Here is a 23,513-nt window from a genome sequence, read left to right as displayed (position 1 = left end):
TTATTATAATCATTTATAATGAATAAATTATAATTAAACAATTATAGTAATTAATACTTTAATTGTTAAAAAATATATTAGTATAGTGTTATTAATCACTATTTGTTTGATTATTTAGATGTATTTTTTTTTATTTAAATGTATGTTTGGTTCTCTAATTCTTAGTTAAAGCACTTACATGAGCAAAGCGCGGATCACTTTCAAATTCAAATGCATTTCTTTAATATATACTAGTTTATTTAAAATCTACTCTTTTTAATCAATTTTTTCTTTATTCGTTTTCATTTATAACTTTATTGGAAAACCTGAGGCATAAAAATAAGTTGACACAAACGGAAACAATGCTCTTATTGCTCTTTCACCGTCTTCTACATTTAAGACTTAATTTCTATAACTTATTTCTTTTTATGGATATCTTTAGTTCTTAAAAAATTCAGTTCAAAAAATTCATCTCGCAAAACATCAAAAAAATTTCAACGGACATACGGAAAAAATAATAATGGGTTGTGAAATTAATTTAATTTCTTATCACAAGAAAACAAGTTACAAAAAAGTCAGCAATTACTAATTGAAAATATTCAGACTAACTTCCTTGTAATTATGAAATCAAAATGAATCACTGCAAAAGAGGTTCATTTTGGGGAGGAAATCAATGGTTAGGGATAATAAATTCCAAAAACTTATCCGAATTGTATCACAGAATAAGTATTCAAAAAATGATCAATTTTCCATACATATATATAAGTTCAAAATGAATTCTTTACATTTTATTTCCTGTTTTTACGTGCTATTTTAACTTATTGTGTTCTATTTTATTTATTTGTTGTCATTTTTGTGAAAATTTTTTGAGTGCTCCTCACACTATTGAATTGATATATTTTGCTTTGGCTATATTGATACAATATTAGAGAGCACTCTTTTTTTCGGATATAATAGTGTGGGCTGATGAAATGATTACATTTTTTATTTTCCGGATTTTTTAAAAAAAATTTATTCTTTTTTTTCGGATTTTTATTATTATAATTTTTTTTTCCAGTTTTTTGTTATTTTTATTCTTATTCTTATTTTTCTTTTCCCCCCTTTTTTCATATGTCTGAAATTTTCCTTTGTTTTATCTTCATTTTGAACTTATTTTATGAGTTCTATTTACTTGCAGCTTATGCGCAATAAATGAAACTTATTGTTTTTCTTTTCTTTATATATTTATAAATATATATTAGTATATAAAACTATATTAGTATAATTTCATATACTAATAATATAAATAGTATAATTTTATATATATAGTATAATTTTATATACTAATAATATAAATATATATTAGTATATATTATTATTTTTCTCAATTTTCCTCGTTTATCTCTCATTTCTTTTATTATCTTTTGTCTATATAATTATTATTATTATTTTAATTTGTAAATCAAAATTTAAGACATGTTTTTATTTTCTGAAGTTGCGTTGAAGTGACAACATTTCTGTCAATTTAAAATTTCAAAAAATAATGATCTGAAAAACAATATTAAATTTTAAGAAATACGCGATACACAGAATATACAAAATTGCAATAGTTTGGAAAACTCCATACTATAAAATAAAACTTCGTAATTCCAAGTTTGGATAATTTCTTAGAATTACGTCTGATGAGCGTTTATTATTGAAGTTCATTAGTTTGAATAACTCATGATGAGCAATTTTAGTATGGTTCATTTGCTCGAACTACCCATGATGAGCTAATTATCATACACTATCATTTGTTACGATGATCTATTATCAAACGCAACGTCAGAACTCCTCGTGATTAACATCTTTTTTGGAATGATCATTTTTGAAATGATGAGCTATTATCCTACAAGACCATTTGTTGGAACTCTTCGTGATTATCTTTTGTTTTGCATGATCTTTTGCTAGAAGTTCTCATGATGTTATAATTAATACTTATTAAATGCAGTTGTTACGCATGATCATTTGTTTAAAAAAAAATTCTATTTACAATAAACACGATAAAAGTTGATGGTGAACTTTTGTTACGCATGATCCATTTGTTAGAACTCTTAATGATGAGCAGTTGTTTCGCATGATTATTTATCATGGAGAGTTACAAGTAATGACCAGGTGATATAAAATACTCTATCAGTTGTTGTAGATATCTTATTCATCAGATAAAAAACATTTTTTTATCAACTTTAAAACGCACCTATTACTTTTCCCGCAAGCAATTCAAAACAAACATATCACCTACCTGTTCCTTTTAGTACCAAATTTGTTCAGGTATCCAAAGAAAAAAGTATCCTAAATCTTAAGACATATTATTCATTCTTTTAGGATATATCACAAAGATATCTGAATCCGAAGCACAAAAGCTGATAGGGTGGTGCAGAATTTTTCGATAAAAGTTTTAAATCCAGTAATAAATGATGCTGAAGATGAAGATGAGGATGAAAATGTTCTCCTAGAAATATTCTGGTCATGCGCACCACTTCTAACCACTGCTGGTGACCGTTTGGAATAAACATCGAACTCACTGTTTTGGTTCGAAATGCGCCTGCGCTCAAAAGGGTTAGGAACATTTAAGAATAAATCGATCCAACAATTTTTTCCCCTCGCTAAGCATAGAAATAGGGTTGCTTGTGGTTTAATTGACTTTTTTTCCTTTATCTTTTTTTTTTCTTTTCCTTTTTCAGAGTTGAATAAAAGTAGCCGGAAAGTACAGGGCCGGATATTGGTTCCGGAAAACTCTCCTAAACTCGTGATACCCATTAATAGTGATCGATCATTTCGAGAGGTTAAGTACTCCATAAAGTTCAAGAACTGACAATTATAAGTAACAAACAAAGTTAACGAGGGAAAAGTACGAATGTGGAAAGAGAATTTTAAAAATAAAAAATGATTTTTGTTTTTTGTTTTTTACAGAAATATTTTTATGACTATGTAAAATTTACAAATGCGATTGCTTTGCGATTTTTGAAACATTATAAAGAACATTATAATTTAATTTAGACATAATTGTTAAATAAGTAGAACATACTGTTCTATATGGTCTACTTACTATACACCACGTTTTTGTGAATTTATCATTATTTGTTGTAAAATATTTTTTATCGTGTCACTCACTATCGAAACATTAATTATTATCGAATTTCTGGAATCATATAAAAATTTAAGGGAAAAATCCAAAATTTTGCTGTTACTTTTGAATTGTCGAATCTAACGTAAGTTCTTTTTAATATGCTTTGTTCCGTGTTTTGTCTCTATATATATGAAAAAAAGTATTTAGTATCCGAAAACATAGCAAAAAAGATAAAAATGCGTAATATATAGCCTCAATGTATAAGACTAATATGAAACAATTTAAAACGATATTATTTTAAAAGGATTTAATGTACTAAAATATTTAGGAAAGTCTTTAAAATAAGCTTTAGGCTTGTTTTAGCTACAAAAATTTATATTTTCTTCCTTTCTATTTCGCCATTGTTTTGTAGGCAGCTAAAATGTTCATAAGAACTTGTGATGATTATGAATTCAATTATTTTTTATATAATTTAAAAAATACGAAACAGTTAATCAAAAAATTATAATTTAAAAAACATCTAAATCAAAAATCATAAATAAATCTAGAAGATTCATTTTTCTTTCCGCAAAAAGAAAAATTATACATAAAAAATGTTTTCATAATGCAAGTTTAGATTTATTTTCCATTTCAGATATTATTTTTCATTCATTTTTGTAGAATTAAACGAAAATATTCAAAATATTTTTTTTTAAATAATTTGAAACAAAAATCTGAAAAATCGTAGCGATTTTTTATTTGTTTATTCTAAACCAAAATAGAAAATATCAAGAAATGCGTATATTTGACCTAAAAAGCTTATGTAGTAATCGAAACATTGAATTATCAAAATCTTTTAATTTGGTTAGAAAATGTACAATACGAATGTTTTGTAATTAATGTTAATTATTTCGTTATTTGGAGATTAATATTTTCTCAATCATTGAATTTCAAAATCTTTTAATTGGATTATAAAATGTGTGATACGAATTTTTACAAATTAACGTTGATTATATTGCTATTTGGACATTAAATTTTCGTCAATTATGTTGTAATCTAAGCATCAAATTATCAAAATCTTTTAATTAGGTTAGAAAATGTACAATACGAAATTTTTTAAATTAACGTTAGTTATTTTGTTATTTGGACATTAATTTTTCGTCAATTATGGCTCATACATTTTACATAAAACAGTTAAATGAATTCTTGCATAAACTAGTTATCATATTCACCATCATGTTTTTTTAAAAAAAATCTAAAATTTAATTTACAACAGTTATATTTTATAATGAGATAGTTAGAATTCATACATTTTCCGAATTTTTTTTAATTTTATTAAAAAAAAATTATTTCCATAATAGTTTGTGTTAAATATTTTCATAATTAATACAGACTATTTTTTCAATATTTTAAAAAAGGCGAGTTTAATGGCAACACACTTCACAAAAGTTTCAGAGTTTATTGTAAAAAAATTTATTATAAAAGAAATTATTCTAAGAATTAAAATTGTTATTTTATAAAAAACAATATTTTGTTTATTGTAAGCATATACTAAACAAAAAAATAAATATTTATATAAAGGAAATATAGAAATGAGCAAATTATTATATACATAAAAACCAAATATTTCATTTAATAAATAAATTTTGTTACTTATTTATATTTTTATTTTTTGAAACATTGCGCTACAATCATTTAAAATCCAACCTTAATTATTTTAGAGAAATTCTTAGAAAAGATATTTTTACATTTGATGAACTTTGAATTTTGAGTCTTATGCCATATTTGTTTCCAACCAATGTAACTCACAATTTTTTCTAAATATTTAGAAAGTAATGTCTAATGAACGCAATTACATCTTACTTGAATATACAATTACATATTATGTACACTATCATGTATGTTACAATATAATTTCATATTACTTAGTGCTTACTTATATGTATGCACTTTAATTTCAGAATTATAATATATTTCATTTACATTATATTATAATTATCAAATTAAAATACACTTTTTTTCAATAAAAAGTAATGATTGAGTGATAAAATGAAGCTAAACTATATTTTTATGTATTGAAAAAAAAAACATTAGAATACTGCATTCGAAGTTCTGTAATTAGTACTAAAAAATTGTTTATATTTCGATGTGATTCGTCAATAAATTTGACCCTCTATGAATTTCACGATAAAAGTTTTGAAATGTAAAAAGAATAACGCTTCGATGACATGTTTTCATTCCGCGTTGTATTGTTTCCTGATCATTTTAAAGAAATCAAATTAAAATGAATGCTCCTGTTATTAAAATTAAAAGATATTTTTTTATAAATCCATCCAATTTAAACAAATAAAATAGACATTGCTCTTGAAACAGTCACGTGTTTTGGAGATTGAGAAACTGTAACGGATTACAATTTTATGACAAGGAAATCTCCTTACTTTGTCTCACGCTCCTTTCCTTTGGAAGAAAGTATTCTTTAATAAGAAAAGATTTTGAATATGACCTGCGATTTTTTAGTCTTTTTCTTTTCCTCAGAGGCGAATGTCATATCAAGGTAACCTACCTGATTAATTAAATTGTTTAACAAGCTACCTCCACAAAGTGTGCGGAATTAAAATCGAATTTAATTAACATAAATGTAATTGGAATTAAAATAAAAACAATGACGTCGGAAGTAGATCAATTGGCTCTACAATAAATACTTTGAAAAATGAAGCAGGATTACATTCATATTTAATATTAAAAAAAACTAGCGATTCCTTCTTAAAAAGGTTAATGTTCCTAGAAACTTGTTAAAAAATTGTCAGAAAATAACAAAACGCATAAAGTACATACGGTACAATATTAGAATAATACAAATACAGTAATGAAATACAAATAAAAATATAATACGTAAACGCTAAAAAAACTTGAACAATAAAAATCATTCTTAAGAATTCCAATTCACACAGAATAGGCTACAATAAATTACATACTATACAATATTAGAATAATACAAATACAATAATGAAATTCAAATAAAATACAAATTAAAATAAAATACGTAAAAGTGAAAAACATATGAATAATAAAAGTAATTTTTAGAATTCCAATTCACGCAAGGAGTATACATGTCCGCAATAGAGATTTAACCCTACTATTCACCTCAAACTGGTTAAAGAAGAACAATACTGCAATTTTTGTTTTAAAAAAATAAAAATTTTGGGTATGAGCTCATGGATGCCATTGCTGTTGGAGAAGTTAGGGTATTTCCCTCTCAGAAATATTAAAGGCACCCATGATATTTCAGAGAAATAAAAAAGAAAAAATCATTCATCTCCGTTGTTTAAATATAGTTGTTACTATGAATGACAGAAATGGGCGGTTGTTGACTTCCACCGGTGAATGTTGACAATCACATAGTCGCTTTGGTATATGTCCGAAATACTACTGTTTGTCTACGATAAGTACTCTGCCAGACATTCGTCTGGAGCTGTGGCGGTGACTATGGTAACGAGGTATGATTATTTCGTGTAGGGATGCGTGCTCCCTCTTGGACTGGTTTCGGCGAAAGAAAAGGAGACCTCTTCATCGAAGCCACCCTCCCTAAAATGCCCTCTTCTTGTTTCCATAGCACCAGACTGCCGCAGACTCAGTGGCGGTCAGAGTACCTATCTTAAACAAACAGTAGATCCAGTTAAGTGCCACTACCCGGTATACCATACGTCAATGTTTTTTCAAGTTCAAGTGCCACTGTCCAGTATGCATTTAACCGGTACTGATGTTTTTCCTAATCTATCCTCAGCAGATATTAAAATATCGAATAAATGTAATAATATCAACGAATAAATTAATATCGAATCGGATATAACAAATATTTCGGACATTCTCTTGATTTCGGTCACTTACGGAAACATAGTAAAATTTTTAAAAAAATTATGAATTTGAAAAAAAAAAATTTAATAATTTAGCAAACAATTAGTAAAGGTAAGAAAATTGTGTATTTTAAATGTGAAATTTTGAGGCTTATTATAGTTGTGCATGTTGCTCCTTTTTACTTTAAATTAAAATGCTATTTAGAATAAAATAAGTATTAAAATATTATGTTCTTACGCTATAAGTAATGCAATAATGTGGTAGTTAAATATTATATTGTAACAATTTAAATTTCATAGAGATACCTTTCTATGTTCCATCGTAAGGTTGGGTTCATTTCGTCCCTTTCTAATATTGGACACCTAAAACGCCGAGGGGTCAACTCTGTGACGATTTATTCCGTCTGTAATGGTCATGAACTGTTCCCTAAAATGTAGATCCATCAAAGAATGACGTCAATTTCAAACCTGAATTTCTTTTTTTGACACCATTGACCATGAACCCCGAGGAAACAGCTTCTTGATTTCTCTATCTAGTTTCCACTATCCAAAATTCATATTCCATGTAGAAAACATCGCCATTTTGTGATAATATGGTGTTTGTTAGCTGTTTTCACCAGCGAACAAGAGATTTCTTAAGGAAAGAAGAAACCAAAACGATTTTCCGAACTATACTATCTTGTTTCCTCAAAATCACCTGAATTAGCTTCTTAATTTTGTGTTAATTAAGAAGCTAAGAATTTAAAAAAATATATTCTTGTCATGTTTATTAATATTTAGATAACATGGAATATATTTCCCGACAAGATAATGAAATTTCTTAAGGCTACACAGTACCCTAAAATTCGCAAAAATATGCAAAAAAATATTTTTGCATTTTCGGGTGGCTAATGTGGTTGGGAAGCAAGTTGAAAAATTTTGCATCTGAGATCTAATTAGTTTTAGAGATATTAGGATTTTTCCGAGTTGTGTCAGACTCACAATTTGACAAGCGAGGGGGCGTGGTTAGTTTCGTTTTCTTTTAAATCTAATTTTAAAACTTTTTTTTTTCAAAAAAAGACTTATTTTATTTCGATGATTATTAATTTTCACTTTCTCCAAAAGTTATCAAATTTCACTTTCACTTCTAGAAGCATTGTTGTTTATTTATGTTCGGTGTTTGATGGATGCGTTCTAAAGTTGTGTTTTTACTAAATTTTTATTTATAAAAAGTCTTTTTTAAGACTAATATTTTTTAATTTATAAATACATTCGTAACAGAATATTTGTTATACTTGATTGACTGAATATTTATATAATTATGCTAGCTATTTCTTTAATCCTATTGCTTTGTTTGTCTAAACCAATGTTACGTGTATTTTAGCCGATACAGGTTACATATAAATTTTAAATGTGAAAAAATATAATACTATTAATATTCAAGTAAATTAGTGTTTTTGGACCAGCAATAAGTTTGTTTATAATATATTAAGAAAGTAGGACTGTACAAGCATTTTTAGTTTTGGTTTTATGGTTCTCTTTACTTTAAATGTCATTTTCTCAGACTTTCTTTTTTGTTGATGCCACTGTTTTCGATTCCCTAAGGCTTTTTTCCCTTTAAAGATAAAGCCTTGAAATTTTTTGTAGAAACTTTTATGTATATACAGACCAAAAGTTAGTATGGATTTCAGTGTGAGATGTATACATTTTTTTAAATAAAAATTTGAAGTTGGAGTTTTTAGAATTTTCGGGTTTTCCACGTGTTTAGTAACGATAAAAATAATTAAGATTCAACTAAGTATCAGAGCATCAAATCCATACTAACTTTTGCTCCTAATAATCTAAGATATTTATATTATTTAAAATAACTGAAAAATTTTGAAAATTAAAAAAGTTATAAAAATTTAAAAAAATCTTGAATTTTTAAAAAAAATTTAAATTTTTTAAATTGTGGTTTGTCGATTTCCCTTTTCTTTTTGAAAATCAGTTTAATAATATAATACAAATGAAAATCTATTATTACTTTTAATATTACAGGCCTTAAAAAATTTTTTTAAAAAAGGGTACCGTGTAGCCTTAAGGAAAGACGAAGGTATAAATCGTAAATATAAACAATTGCAAAAAATATATCAAATTTTGATAAGTAACTATAATTTTTTCCTTGAAACTTATTTTAACTCACGTTTAAGCAAATAAAAGCCAATTCAAGATTCATAATTGTATCAGAAAATAATATTAACAGACGATTTTTTTGCGCTGCAGATCAAAAATTTTCTACTTTATTACGACTGATAGCATCGTTTTTTTTTTACACGGAGGAAATGGATGCATATTGACAGGCTCTCAACATACAAATCATCATCGAGATTACGAACTAGATATTTGACTGATAAGTTAGCTTATCCCTCTACCTTTGAATACTCGAATTTAAGATTTTTATTTAATTTTTATTCTTCTCTAACTTCTTGCGCTTGCTACTCAAGCTTTCAGTTCGGAAAGGTGAAGTAAGTTGCCATTTTTTTAAATATTCAACTTTTATAAACGTAAATATTTCCTATTATAATAATAACTGTTCTAATGTATTAAATATATGTTACCGTGAATGGCTTAAATAAAGAGAATGTCGACTTTCACCGGTAAATGTCAACCATCACATAGTGTCTTTAGTGAATGTCCGAAATATGTGTTACATCCGATTGCATATTAATTTATTCGTTGATATTATTATATTTATTCTATATTTTAATATCGTCTGAGGATAGATGAGGCAAAATATCAGCGTTAGGAGAACCGGGCAGTGGCAATGAACCTTAAAAAAAACATCAGTGTAGGGCATACCGGGCAGTGGCACTTAAAGGCCTGGTTTCTTAGGACAGGACGCCGTCAGCTGGAAATCAGCGCTGACCTCTGATTGGTCCATTTGTGAGTTTGATAGTATACGTCATCGAACGCTCATCTTGAACTACAATTGCCGTCCAACTCAACTGCAGTTGGATTACAACGTGACGTTAACCACAGAAGCAATGGCAGACAACATCCAACAACACATTGAAATCAGCCAAGATTTTGACATAGCTTCTTCATTAAACATAGCACTCGTCCTTTAGCTCAGCTATAATGTGTTTTTTCTTGGACAAAGTCATTATTTGTTCTCTAAAACACTGGTCGACAATAACAAAATCAATACAAATTCAAAATAAATATTTGTTTACGTTATTAACGCATGCGCAATGAGAGATAAGGTCAGCGTTGGACCGACTGCTCACGCTGAGCTAACAAAAAAGTATTTTTTTGGCATCAGCTCTACGTCAACTTTCCGCTGACGCCCAGATAAGGAGCTAGTTCTAAGAAACCAGGCCTTAACTGGACCTAGTAATATATTTCGGACATTTCCCAAAGCGACTCTGTGATTCTCAACATTTGCCGGTGGAAGTCAACAATTACCCATATATGTCATTCACAGTAACATATGGGTCAGAATAGAATGGGGTAAGACCGGATGATGAGGTAAAGCCGGGTAGGTAATTTACAATCCAGCGACTTTAAACGAATCACTCCTTTTTTTGGGGACGGGGGGATTTTTCTCTTGGCTCTAGTTTGTTCCAACTATAATGCAAGCTTTTATTTATTTTAAGATTTGTTACCTGAACTACACTGTTTCACAATTGCAAAGGAACGTAAGGAATTGAAATGAATTTTTCGGAATAATTAATAATAGACGTTGATGTATGAGATGAAACTACGTACATATTTAGTAGAGACAATGTGCATTTATTATTATGAGAACATCACTTTGGACCATTGCTGATGTGACCCCAACCCATACGTTCCTTACACCAACGTCATCCTTCTCGACTCTAACGTGGTTTGAAGAAGGATGCGTAAAACCGTGCATGCAAACCAACGTGATTTTGCCGCCGTGAAATGCTTCTGGCAGAAACCCGCATATCGGTAGCGGTTGCAAGGTGCATACACACCTACATAGGTAGTACATATTCTTGAGGTGTAATGCTCGTACAACGACTATCGACATGCTATCACATAGCATTTCCATCCAGTTTTTTTAATTTCTAGACAACATCTTTTGACGCTCCCATTACCGCCACCACAGTCGTGTCATTTTTACCTGCGATATCTTGCTTTCACTTCATTATTACTACACCCAATTGAATGTCACGCAAATAAGTTCAATAAACTACGGTGCAATTTTGGTCAAACAACTAATAGCACGAATTTTTGAATGAATGTTCTCCTCGAGGGGTAAGACCAGCATTTGACGATCTGATTTTCTGCTTGGTATTTTCTTAAATAAAAAAAACTCTATTTTTGACTTTTTTTTGATCAGGTAGCAAATTTTACAAGGAATAAAAGCTTGGATTATAAATGTGACCAATTATAGCCAAGATGAAAATCTCCAAGAAGTGAGCGAATCGTTATAGGCTGCTTGATTGTAAATAAACAACCAATCTAGAGCCCCTCTTCCCTTGATTTCTGATTATGCTGGACCTACGAAGGCTGTATATATATATATATATATATATATATATATATATATATATATATATATATATATATATATATATATATATATATATATATATATATATATATATATATATATATATATATATATATATATATATATATATATATATATATATATATATATAATTTTTTTTTCGTGTATTTTAAAGAAGATGTTTTGGGGTTGTTTCGGTTGCAATAGGGTTGGACCTTTTTCAGCCTATTGACGGTATGATGCGTTCTGAGCAGTACATTACTATTCTGGGTAAAAAAGTTGTTCCAGAGTTGAAGAAACGATACCCTGATGGAACAGGGATTTTTCAACAGGATTTAGCTCCTTGCCATACGTCCAAAGTTGTCAAGAAATTCATGTCTGAGTATCAAATTGAGACATTGGAATGGCCAGGGAACTCTCCGGATATCTACCCAATCGAGAATCTCGGGGCCATATGCAAGAATCGCCTATTAAATATGGACTGTACAACTATGGAGAAGCTAATCACGGCGTTAATTCATGTGTGGTACAAGGACACAAATATTATAAATGACTGTAAAAAATTAGTCGAATCCATGCCGAATCGTGTCCAAATGTTAATAAAGTGTCGTGGAGATCATATTATGCACTAAAAATTTTTGAGTTTGTATAAATTAATTTGCACAAGAGTGTATATATATATATATATATATATATATATATATATATATATATATATATATACAGAGAAGGGAGATACATAAATAGATAGGTAGATGGATAGATAAAATTGAATTGGAAAATAATAAAGAAAACATGTTTGAGGAGCTGAGAACCAAAAATCACGAATAATACAGCTCTGTTGATTATGATATTATTTGTTTAACCGAAACTTGGCGAACAAATTAAGGATAAGGAATTATTTGATCACATGTAAAATGTGCTTTTAAAGAATCGTGAATCTAAACGTCGTGTTGGAGTTCTTATTACGGGTAACGAAGTATTGACCGGCTAATAAATTTTCTTTACTCCATCTCAATTCGGAATGTATTTTTTATTTCTATTATATTCAAATTTAAGAGGAACTTGCTTTTCTGTGTCTCGTATTTTCCTTCTCTTGTAAGTACTTTTAATTTTTCTGCTTATTCTGAAAAGTTTGCTTATTTAGATATTTTCATGTGTTACCTTCACTTCTCTCAATAACGATCTCTTAAACATAATCGGTACTTATTCATCTTGAATCCATACAATTTGAATCAAATGAATAGTGTTTTATATTTTAATAACAAGTATTTTTTATCTAATTTTAACAGACATTAGTGTCAGAATTGTTTTAATGAACCGTTTAGAGATAGACCTCTTGCTCCTGAAGATTTACTTCATTGACATTGGTCAAAGTAGACTAAACCAAAGAAAGAAAGAAAAAAGATGATGTGCTCAGGCTTAGATATGATATAAAAAAACTGATTTCTTCAACCTTAAATAAAATAAGTTGATTCTGGTAAATTTCCAAGTTATAAATATAACTTTTTCGAGTTTTTATTACACACGTTTCTATTGTGCGATAAAGAATGCTGAACATAACAATTAGTTTAAATTTTAGTCTTCACTTAATGCTAAATCACATTTTATAGCAAATGTTACGGTCTTGAAAAATAAAATTTCAGAATTCAATTAAATATTGCGCATTTAAAGCGTTAAGATCAGCCATTTTGTTCTATCATGCCAGGTTTTTAAGATATTGACAAAAATTAATATTCATGGAACACTATTTAATTTTATTAAAACACTATTTAAATTTGATTACTATTAATTAAATATTGTTCAAATTATATTTTTAATGGAATTTGTTTGAATTGATTGCAACTACGCACTTTCCCCATAAACACTGGGAGTTGGGGAATTTGCATGTAGTGAGTGAAATTTGATACTAGTTGACTTGATACAAGAATCAAGTGTCACTCTAAAGCAGGGGTAGGCAACGCGGCGCCCCCGATCGATTTTTAATGAGCCCTCGCTGGACTAATGTAAATGTATGATAGCCAGAGCGATTTATTTACTTTTGTCAAACGGCGATATACAGCAAGTAGTCAGCTGAGTTTAGGATTGTGCATAGATTAGCAGTTTGCTAACCTTGAGCATATCTAATAACACGCACGTATTTTTTGTTAGTGTGTGATCGTATTTCGAATAGACCACGCGTAGACCGTGCATTTAAAACAACCAAGTAATCCGAAATAATTCTTTTCCTTCAAAACCCTTTGTTGAAAGCGATGAACTGGATCCTAAATTAACCAGTGATCTAGTTTGGATGGGTGATCTAGTTTCGCCACTGATGTAGTTTCTGACGCATCAGCTAGGTTAACTGTGACTGTATTGTAACTTGTCGTTTTAGTTTCAGTTTGCTTTTATGTTTGAGCTTCTGTTTGTTTATCTTTGGTATAATGCTTCTTTGCTATGCTTTCGTTAAGTTTTAAATAATAAACGTTGTTAATAACGTTGTGTTTCTTTTTAAAATGGAGTTGTTATAGTTCTAGTTTTTTGTGTTTTAACACCCTTCATGGATAAATGTAAAAGAAAAAGAACATATTATTTTAACGATGAATGGGAACATCTATAGTGTTTCGTTGATTACAAAGGGAAGTTTATTTATTTGTTGCGTAACAATAGTGTTGCGATTCCCAAGAAAAGTAATATTGAACGACATTTTAAGACCGTTCATACCAATTTTGATAGTGACTATCCAATGAACTCTGAAATTAGAAGGGAAAAAAATATTTCTTTAAAATCTTCAATAACTAACCAGCAAAGTTTTTTTACTAAACCACTGCAACAACATAAAGCAGCAACGATCGCGTCATATAAAATATCGCATTTGCTAGCTAAGAATGAAAAACCATTTACAGATGGAGAATTAGTGAAAGAAGCCATGTTAGAAGCTGCTGATTCACTTTTTGAAGAATTTAAAAATAAAAAGGAGATAGTTTCAGCTATAAACGCGTTGCAATTATCAGCACGAACTGTTACTAGAAGAATTGCGGAGAATTTGGAGGCAGAATTAGCAAATGATATGGAAAATTGTATTTTCTTTTCGCCACAGACGGATGAATCGACAGACGTGACAAATATATCACAATTAGCAATTTGCGTGAAGATGGTATTTTCTGATTTTACAACAAAAGAAGAATTCCTTAAAGTTCTGTCATTAAAGGGAAGCACAAGAGGAGAAGATATCTTTTCTACTTTTAAAAAGTATATAACAGATGTAAAATTACCTGTACAAAAGTTATCGTAAATTACAACAGACGGGGCACCAGCGATGACTGGTAAGAAAAAAGGATTTATTGCCTTATGTAGACAGGATTCCTTATTCCCGAAATTTATTTCTTATCATTGCCTCATACATCAGGAAATGTTATGGGAAAAACAATCGGTTTTCAACACGTATTTACGATAGTAACAAAAATTATTAATTCCATAAGATCGGGAGCTATGCAATACAGATTGTTTAAATTACTTTTAGAAGATGAGGACGTTCAGTTCACAGATCTTCTTTTACATACTGAAGTGAGGTGGCTGAGCAGAGGTAAAATACTTGAGCGGTTTATCATGCTTTTGCCAGGAATAAAGGAATTTATTGCATCAAGAGGCGAATTTTACGAGCAATTAGAAAATAAGGATCGGCTAATCGACCTCGGATTTTTGACAGATATAACGGCTAAGTTGAATGAATTAAATTTAAAAATACAAGGGAAAAATCAGCATATCGCTGACATGATTAGTGCAGTAAATGCATTCAAATGCAAGTTAGTGTTGCTGAAATCCCATCTATTGAAAAAATCATTATCACATTTCCCAAATATAAAATATACTGTTGAGAGTTTAAATTTGAATAATGAAAATTTTACTGCTACATCATATTTAGAAATTATAGATAAGCTAATAGAAGAGTTTTCTTCTAGATTTGAAGATAACTCTTCTATTAGCTTATCCCAGCATTAGAACCCGTTCTGAGATTTTCATAAATCCATTCAGTGTTACTGAAGATGATGTCCTTGAAATAGTTTCAGTGTATTTCGAGCTTCATAATATCCTATTTTAAGGAAATGTGCGCTAAAAATTTATTCATATTGTGCAACAACATACAATTGCGAGTCTTTGTTCTCAAATATGAAATACTTGAAATCAAAGTACCGAACAAAGCTTAATGACTCACATTTAGATAATTGTTTAAGGACCGGGAACTCTGATTATATCCCCAATTATAAGAAATTAGCTGAAAATATGGACACCCAAGTTTCACACTGAATTATATGTATCATTATGTATGACACCAACAAAATAAAGTTGTAAGAAATCTGTTTTTTTTTAATGCCTATTTATACCTGTTGATTATCTGTAAAATATGCGCCCTCGGTGATTTTCAAAATTAGTATTGCGCCCTTAAGCACAAACGGGTTGCCGACCCCTGCTCTAGAGTTTGGGAATTTCTATGCAATGAGTGACACTTATTAATGCTAGAACCTCAGAAAAAAGCTCTGGGGGGGGGGAAACTCTAGAAATAAAAGCAAAGGAAAAAGAGCATTAGAAAAAAATATCTGGAGATTAGCAGTACTTAACAATTGATGGATGAGCAGTAACAATTTCATGAATTGAATAACCGATTTGATTCAGGCTGTTAAACATGAATTTAGGTAACTAAATAGTTCTTCGAATATAAAGACATACTTTTTGAAAACTGATTGATATACAAAGTTTAATTTGAAGCCTGCTGAAACGAAATTTTAATGCATGCTCTGATTTTTCTTAATTATAAGTAATTATTAAAGGTGTGTTTATTTGAAGAAAATACTTTTCTGCGTCTGATTTTGTAACTTAAAATACCATCTGCACAAATTAATTAGCATTAGATCTTAAATTTATTCAGAATAAGCGTTCGTTTATTTATTTATTGCTTTGCGTACTGGAATTGGATTCTTTTTATATGTCGTAATACTATATACAGCACAATAAAGACAAAAAAGATAATAAGGAAAGAGAAAAAGCGAAGAAAATTAAGAAAAATAAAAAGTTTTATTTATTGTGCATAAGCTGCAAGTATAAAGAACTCATAAAATAAGTTAAAAACATTAAAAAAAAGCATGGGAAATAATATAATGAAGATTAATAAAAATAGAAGAAGAAAAATTAGTTAAATATAATATTTTTTGAAACATTCAATAAAAATATTAAAAAACCGGAAAACAAAATAATGAAAAGATATGATCTCGTCATTATCTCACACGATTGTATCGACAAAGAAGAGTGTTTTCTAATATTTTATTAATATATAGCCCATAAATGTCTAATATATAGCCAATCAAAATATATCGACAGAATAGTGTGAGGAGCACACAAAATAATTGAAACGAAGCTAGAACATTTTACGAAATAAGACAAATCAAGCAAAAAAAATAAAATGTAAGAAAATTACAGAACGAAATATAAAGTGTAATCTATAAATCGAGTAGAGGATTCAAATGAATTTACACTTATATATAATATTTTTTTAAATATATTTATGTATATATTTAAGAAAAAAAAAGGATGACATTTTATTTAAAAAAACCGGAAAAAAAGATATAATCTTTTTATCAGCCCACACGATTATATCCGCAAAACAGAAAGCACTCTGCTTTGCGGATATGATCGTGTGGGCTGATGAAAAGATTATATCTTTTTCCCCCGGTTTTTTTAAATAAAATGTCATCCTTTTTTTTCTTCTTTTTTTTTTAAACTGTTGTTTGTCATGTTTTTACTTATTATTTCCCCCCCCCCTTTTTTTTTTCTTCCTGTGTCTATAATTTTTCTTTGTTTTATCTTCATTTTGAACTTATCTAATGAGTTCTGCTTACTTGCTGCTTAAGCGCAATAAATGAAACTTACTGTTTTTCTTAACAGTAAGTTTCGAATATATATATATATATATATATATATATATATATATATATATATATATATATATATATATATATATATATATATATATATATATATATATATATATATATATATATATATATATATATATATATATATATATACAGTATAATATAATATATAGTTGTAATTTTTTTTGCAACATTTTTTGAGTCGTGGGAACTGATATATAAGATTAGAACTGATATATAATCGTGTGAACTGATGAAAAGATTATACCTTTTATTTTCCGGATTTTTTTTAAAAATTTTGTCCTTTTTTTTCGGATTGATTTTTTTTCCGGTTTCTCGTTATTTTTATTGTTATTTTTATTTTATTTTTTCCCCTTCTTTCATTGTTCTGTAATTTTTCCCGCAAAAAAGAGTGCTTTCTAATATTGCAAATATAAACGTATATATAATATTGCGGATATAATAGTGTGAGCTGATAAAAAGATTATATCTTTTATTTTCCAGATTTCTTAAAATTTTTTGTCCATTTTTCCCTCCGGTTTTTTGTTATTTTTATTATTATTTTACTTTTTTCCCCTTTTTTCATTGTTCTGTAATTTTACCCTTGTTATCTCTACATTTTGAACTTTAATATTTATACATTTGTTTTTATTATATATTATATATATATATATATATATATAAACAAATGTATAAATATTAAAGTATTATGTATTTTCTGTACAGTAATTTGATTTTTTACAAAGGAATTCCTTCAAAGTTTAAATTACTTTTAAAGTGATAAAAGTGATATTTTATGTCGCGTAATATTTTTGCATTACTACCATTTCAATGAATACTTAAAAATTGGCGCTACAAAAATAAATAAATAAACAAACAAATAAATAAATATCCAAGAAAAGAAAACAAATTAAAATATTACACTTTTTTTAAGGAAAGATTTAAGATCCATATTAAATTGAGCACGTGAAACCATGAGAATTGCGTTTTGGTAGGTAAAAAGCCTATAATCGAATTCAAACTTGTTTTTTCTTCTCAATTTAAAGGGTTAACGTAATAGAACAGAAAAGGATTTACCAAAACTTAAAATTCCAGAACGATTTTGGTTATCTAACAGCCTTGATACTCCGTGTAATATTCTATGATAAATTATCCCCGTTCACCTTGAAATACCATTTGTTTTTTTCCGAAGAATTAATTATAATCCTAGTTTACTAAAAATTATAATAATAAAAAAAGAAGATTGCCGGGGCTAGTTTCGTACGTTCGTTGAGTTTTAATATTCGATGTCCATGATTAGGGTTGGTCCATGTTTATGTTTTTGGAAGATTGCAACTTGTTTCTAATACATAAATGCGTTCTGTTTTTCTTGGCGTGTCAATGATTTTCTTACTCGTTAAAAGTAATGTTAAAATCGTTCATATTTCAATTGGTAAGTTTATAATCATTTGTATTTGCTTCTATAATTTCTTGATGCGTGTACATATTACCACTAAAGCTCGTAAAACCCTAATATGCACATTTCCCAGCCAATCCGTTAAAGTGCGATGTTGAGGGTTTTTCGTAATTTAAATGGTTAGCCAAAGAGTGTGCATTAATGGTTTCCGTATCATTAAAGTTTGTTTCTCATATTCTATCATCCAATGCGTTGATTGTTTAGTTCTATGGATAGACTTGATTCTTAAGTTATTGAAAAATAAATAAATATTCATTTCATTCATTGTAATAATATTCGAAACTCTTTGAATGCTAGAATTCTTTTAAAAGTGATGGAATTCTTGCAACGATTGAGTTGATTGCAGTCACTTTTAAAATTTATTTTTAGATGGCGAAAAAATAAATAAATAACATTATGTTAGTGTACAGAAACGTTGCTGTTGTTCCAGCGAAGATCTTACTTTCACTGTAACAAGTGCCTAGTAAGTGATTTGCAGATTATCTAATAGGCTTGCAGATTACAGAGGTAATTTGGGAAACTGAATAATTTTTGGGCACTTTGATCACCCTACTTAACTCCCACATTTGCTAGGTAATCTTCAGAACGACTGATATCTACATTTCAGCAGTAACGTAACGTGCGTCGTAGACTAATCTTAAAATAATCTTGTATTTTTTCTCTATCTACCTGATATTTTAGACTTAATACAATCAGCCCAAATGTTTTCAGGCTAACTAAAAAATGAGATGACTCTATCAGAGTAAATTTGTTTAGGCTTATAGCTTTCAACCTTTAATAATTCTAATATTTACAGCAAGCCTTCACTACTTAGGCCTTATTTGTCTGAAATAAATTAGGCTAATTGAGAACGGCATGCTTTCTAATTTTTCTAAAACTGCATCGTCTCGCAGCAATAAGCCTAAAAAAAGGAAGGTTAATTGTTTATAGTAGTTGCAGATTACATTTTCTATACATTTATTAACTGCTGGAGAGGACTATTTTTTACAAAAATAAAAAAAAATAAAAGAACATTTATAAACTTAGGAATTTAGATAATGATTTTTTTTAAAAATTCTGAGGCATATTAATATTTAAATGTTTCCTTTTGAAGAATCAATGCACGCGTACCAGTCTGGCTTTCATCACTGCTTTTATGTTACATTAAATTTTTAATTCTGTAATATTACTGAATTGCGTTATACTCTTACTAAATAATGAGCAAAAAAAGAAATTTTTTTTTGCTACCTGTATAACTTTTGATATATTGGTTTGATTTTAAATACTAAGATTTAATCTCATTGGTTAGAGACCTTAACTTAAAGTATGCTAATTAAGTAATGCAGATTATGCTTAAAGTTACGAAATCAAACATAAAAGGGTACTTTGAATACCTTTTGTTTGATGATTTGAATACTTGTCACTCTAAATAGGGGAGTTATGGTAGTTTCACCTTTTACTAATTTCGCTATATCTATTCTGCGTTTTAAACAAATTGCAAGCTCAAATCTAAAACTCGTTTGCCAAAGATAATTTTATGCAATTATTATTTTATATTGTTTATTTTACTAATAGTCGAAAGTATTTAGAATTGGAAGTTATACAGTCTCTTGAATCATATTAAGTAAGGTAACTTAAAGTAACAAGATCCAAAACTTAATAGGAATTAGTAAATTAGTTCTAGAGAAATAAAAAATTTAAAAATACGACTTCCGCGAGATAGCGAAATGTGCAAAACGTGAAAATAACATTAAACGGACTACACTTATGACCAATGTCCAGACCAAACTATTGAAACCCTACTTTCAAACTTGTATTATACTCCCATATACTGAGCGTGAAGAATCTAAATGTTTATTCAAACGCTTTTGTATTTGGTTTTGTGTCTAAACTACTCTTTTGTGTACAAAATCCATTGGGATAATAGTGGGTGCTGTGGTGTCTCAGGGAATAGAGCGTTCGCTTTCCAATGAGGTGAATCGGGTTCGAAACCCAGCTATGGCTGGTCCATTCGAATTCCGCACCCGACTCGCACAGACCACAGTGCTGACGAAAAATATCTCAGAGGTTGACGGACCATGGGTTAGAGTCCTAATACCATCATGGGATGTTTTCGTGGTTTCCAAATGCAAATGCGGGTTTGTTCTCTCAATACTTGATCCAGGCGTTCCCTTGTCTTCTGTTTTGGGCTCCAAATTGCAAGGATACGAAGTTAAGCATTAGTAGTCGTAAACTTGAAAAGTCTGTCGGCTGTTCGGTGACGTTATAAAATGAAATATACTATTGGGATAATATTTTTTAGATTACGGCTATTCTCTTTTTCTTTTGAAATCAATAATCCTTTTTTTTTCGAGTCCGCATTCGGTTATCAGGAAAAGCACTCTTTCAGTGAGAACCATATTTCCAACGTTGTTGTTCCCACAGTACAGATAGGAGAAAAAAGGAAAGAAAACCCTCTGACCGGGTTTCGAACCTCTCTGATCAGCTCTCTGACCATCATACTGCCCGTTCAGCAGATTAAAAAACTTCATCCGACAAAAAAATTTATGTTTCTTTAAAGAAAGAATGGGTCTGATTTCATAACTTCAAATATTGGCAGCTCCAATTTATTGAAGTTTTGCATCATCAATAAATAATTAATTAGAGAAGTTCTACTCCAATAAACATTTATAATGATTGTATCATAAGATCAAAACTTGTTTAATATTTTTTTCGTTTTCGCACCAATGATTTTAAAGAGTTTAAAAATTTCTTACTGTAAAGTTTACTTTTATTTTTTATAACAATATTTTATTTCTATTTTTTATAGGAATTTCATTTTGAATAGAGTGTATAATGTAATATACCAGTTGATTTTGTTACGAGAACAGAGGAACTAAAGTCATCAAAACAAGTATTGCCTGATTAAAAACTATACTTTACAGTGAAGATGTGCCAGTTACTTTTCTCACTTACTTTTTAATTTTTTAATGGTCCGCATTCTAGATGACAATATATAGTCTTACAAGGTCTGTTTGTTGCTCCACACAATTTGTCTTTGTTTGTCACACTATAAAGTTAAATAATTCAAAAAACATTTTATTTACTAAGCTTTATTGCTATTGAGTATTTACAAAGTTTTTTTCTCGCAATTCATGTCAAGAAATTGAAAAATCGTAGCGGAAAAAAAATTCGAATGTTTTTACATCTAAAAAAGGTGCTAAATCCCTTTAAATACCTGATATAGTATAAAAAGTCAATAACTGAAAGTAATTGTTATTTTTTATAGAGAATATAAATAAAAAACAAAATTTAAAATAATGAAATAAAAAGAGAGTTGACATAATTAGACCGCATGATTTTCAATTGATGAATGTTCCCAGCTGACAATCAAAACTTGACGTTTGAGGAATTGACATGTAAACCACAAAGGCAATTTCCCTCGAAAATATTTTTATGCCGGCACCAATTACAAAGACCCAAGGTCGCTCCTCACAAATTGTTGGAAATCAAAATACTCTTTCGATTTTTCCTCTCGTTTGATTTCTCAAAATTTTAATTTACTATTCACTCTCCACGTATGAACGACTGATTAGTTCAAAGTCGACACTGCTTCTGATGCTACTAAGTTTAAATCACTGTTGTATGAAGTTGGTGTTGCTGCTTATAAGTTGATCTTGCTCGCTTGTGTTTCAACATTTTAATGCTCAGTTCGTAACTCTTAAGTTTATCTTACTAGTTAAGATACAAAGCAAAAAGTCTCCGATTTAAAAAAGCAATTTAGAATTATTTTTTCTGCATTCTCAATGGGAGAAACCAATTTTCATTGAATTAACTTTCGTTTTTTTTTAAAAAAAATTGTGGTCAAATAAACTCTCGCTGTCATGGGTTGCTTTCGATTCATGGTGGACACTATCAAACTTTTCTTTTTGATGGTTGCTGATCCTTTCATCCGATGTTTTTGGTGCATTTTTCCAAAACCGAAGAAAAGCATAAAAGGGGAAATCATTCTCCTGACCGGTGCAGGACATGGTCTGGGAAAAGAACTAGCCATTAGATTGTCTGACCTTGGTGCCGTTATGGTTTTGTGGGACATCAACCAGGTACGTAAACATATTACTTTAATCTTATTTGTTGTTCTTGTATTTCATTTACTTCGCTCTAGAGATGCACAATGGGCTATTGGTGACAGTCTGGGAAACATCCCTGAGGATGATCCAAAGATATGCCATCACAATTTTAAACCTCCGCAGAGGGGATGCCCTCCTCGCTTTGGTAGCCAGACGACTTGGGAGCGAAGACGAGCACTTTAAGGCAGAACAGTTTAACGAGGACCTATGCCGCACACCCTCGGATTCTTTGCAGACTGATCCAAGTGATTACCCACCAGCACACTGACCGCCGCCAGTGATGCTTGGTTTCGGTGATTTGTTTTAACGATCAGTCCACTGCAAGACTAATCATTTTTGGTTGGGTTCGAAATTTTAAACATTAAAGTATTATTTCCGGTCATATAATAAAAACTTTTAAAAATGCAGGGTGGTTGACTTTTAACTATCACCCATACTAATACTCTCATGGATTAGTTTTGGCAGTAATTACACCTAAACGATTATCTAACATTATCGAGAGATAATTTTTTTCATTGCTTATTAATTACATTACTTATTAGAAGTTTACAATAGTATTATATTTTAAATTATTCTATTAAATTATTAATTAATTTAATAAATTGCATTAGATTGATGCTCTAAATTTTTAAATCAAATGCCTACTTTCAGTATAGTAATCG

At 29.3% G+C, this 23,513-nt stretch overlaps 2 protein-coding genes across 3 annotated transcripts in view; one reads left to right on the top strand and one right to left on the bottom strand.

Annotated features, from left to right (window-relative positions):
* LOC107438417 (CD151 antigen-like) overlaps positions 1-2,528 on the bottom strand; it is a 44,606-nt gene extending 42,078 nt beyond the window's left edge. The window contains exon 1 of the mRNA XM_016050708.4: positions 2,240-2,528. The gene's annotated coding sequence lies outside the window, so the exon portion shown is untranslated. The remainder of the gene's footprint in view (positions 1-2,239) is intronic.
* Positions 2,529-9,326: 6,798 nt separating this feature from the next.
* The window catches only part of LOC107438429 (short-chain dehydrogenase/reductase family 16C member 6), a 36,663-nt gene continuing 22,476 nt past the window's right edge, over positions 9,327-23,513 (top strand). Inside the window, exons 1-2 of one of the 2 annotated variants that reach the window (XM_071184338.2) lie at positions 9,327-9,383; positions 21,552-22,824. In XM_071184338.2, coding sequence (XP_071040439.2) covers positions 22,606-22,824 — 219 coding nt within the window. In that variant the 5' untranslated portion in view covers positions 9,327-9,383; positions 21,552-22,605. Of the gene's footprint in view, positions 9,384-18,532; positions 18,740-21,551; positions 22,825-23,513 lie in introns of those variants that run through there. The other variant, XM_016050727.5, reaches the window with a different exon arrangement.

This window comes from Parasteatoda tepidariorum, chromosome 10 (assembly GCF_982258835.1).
Source record: "Parasteatoda tepidariorum strain Cologne lab strain chromosome 10, Ptep-v5.0, whole genome shotgun sequence".
NCBI classification, from domain to species: domain Eukaryota; kingdom Metazoa; phylum Arthropoda; class Arachnida; order Araneae; family Theridiidae; genus Parasteatoda; species Parasteatoda tepidariorum.
The sequence above is the reverse complement of the archived record's forward strand: the minus strand, read 5'-3'. Positions and strand labels throughout refer to the sequence as shown.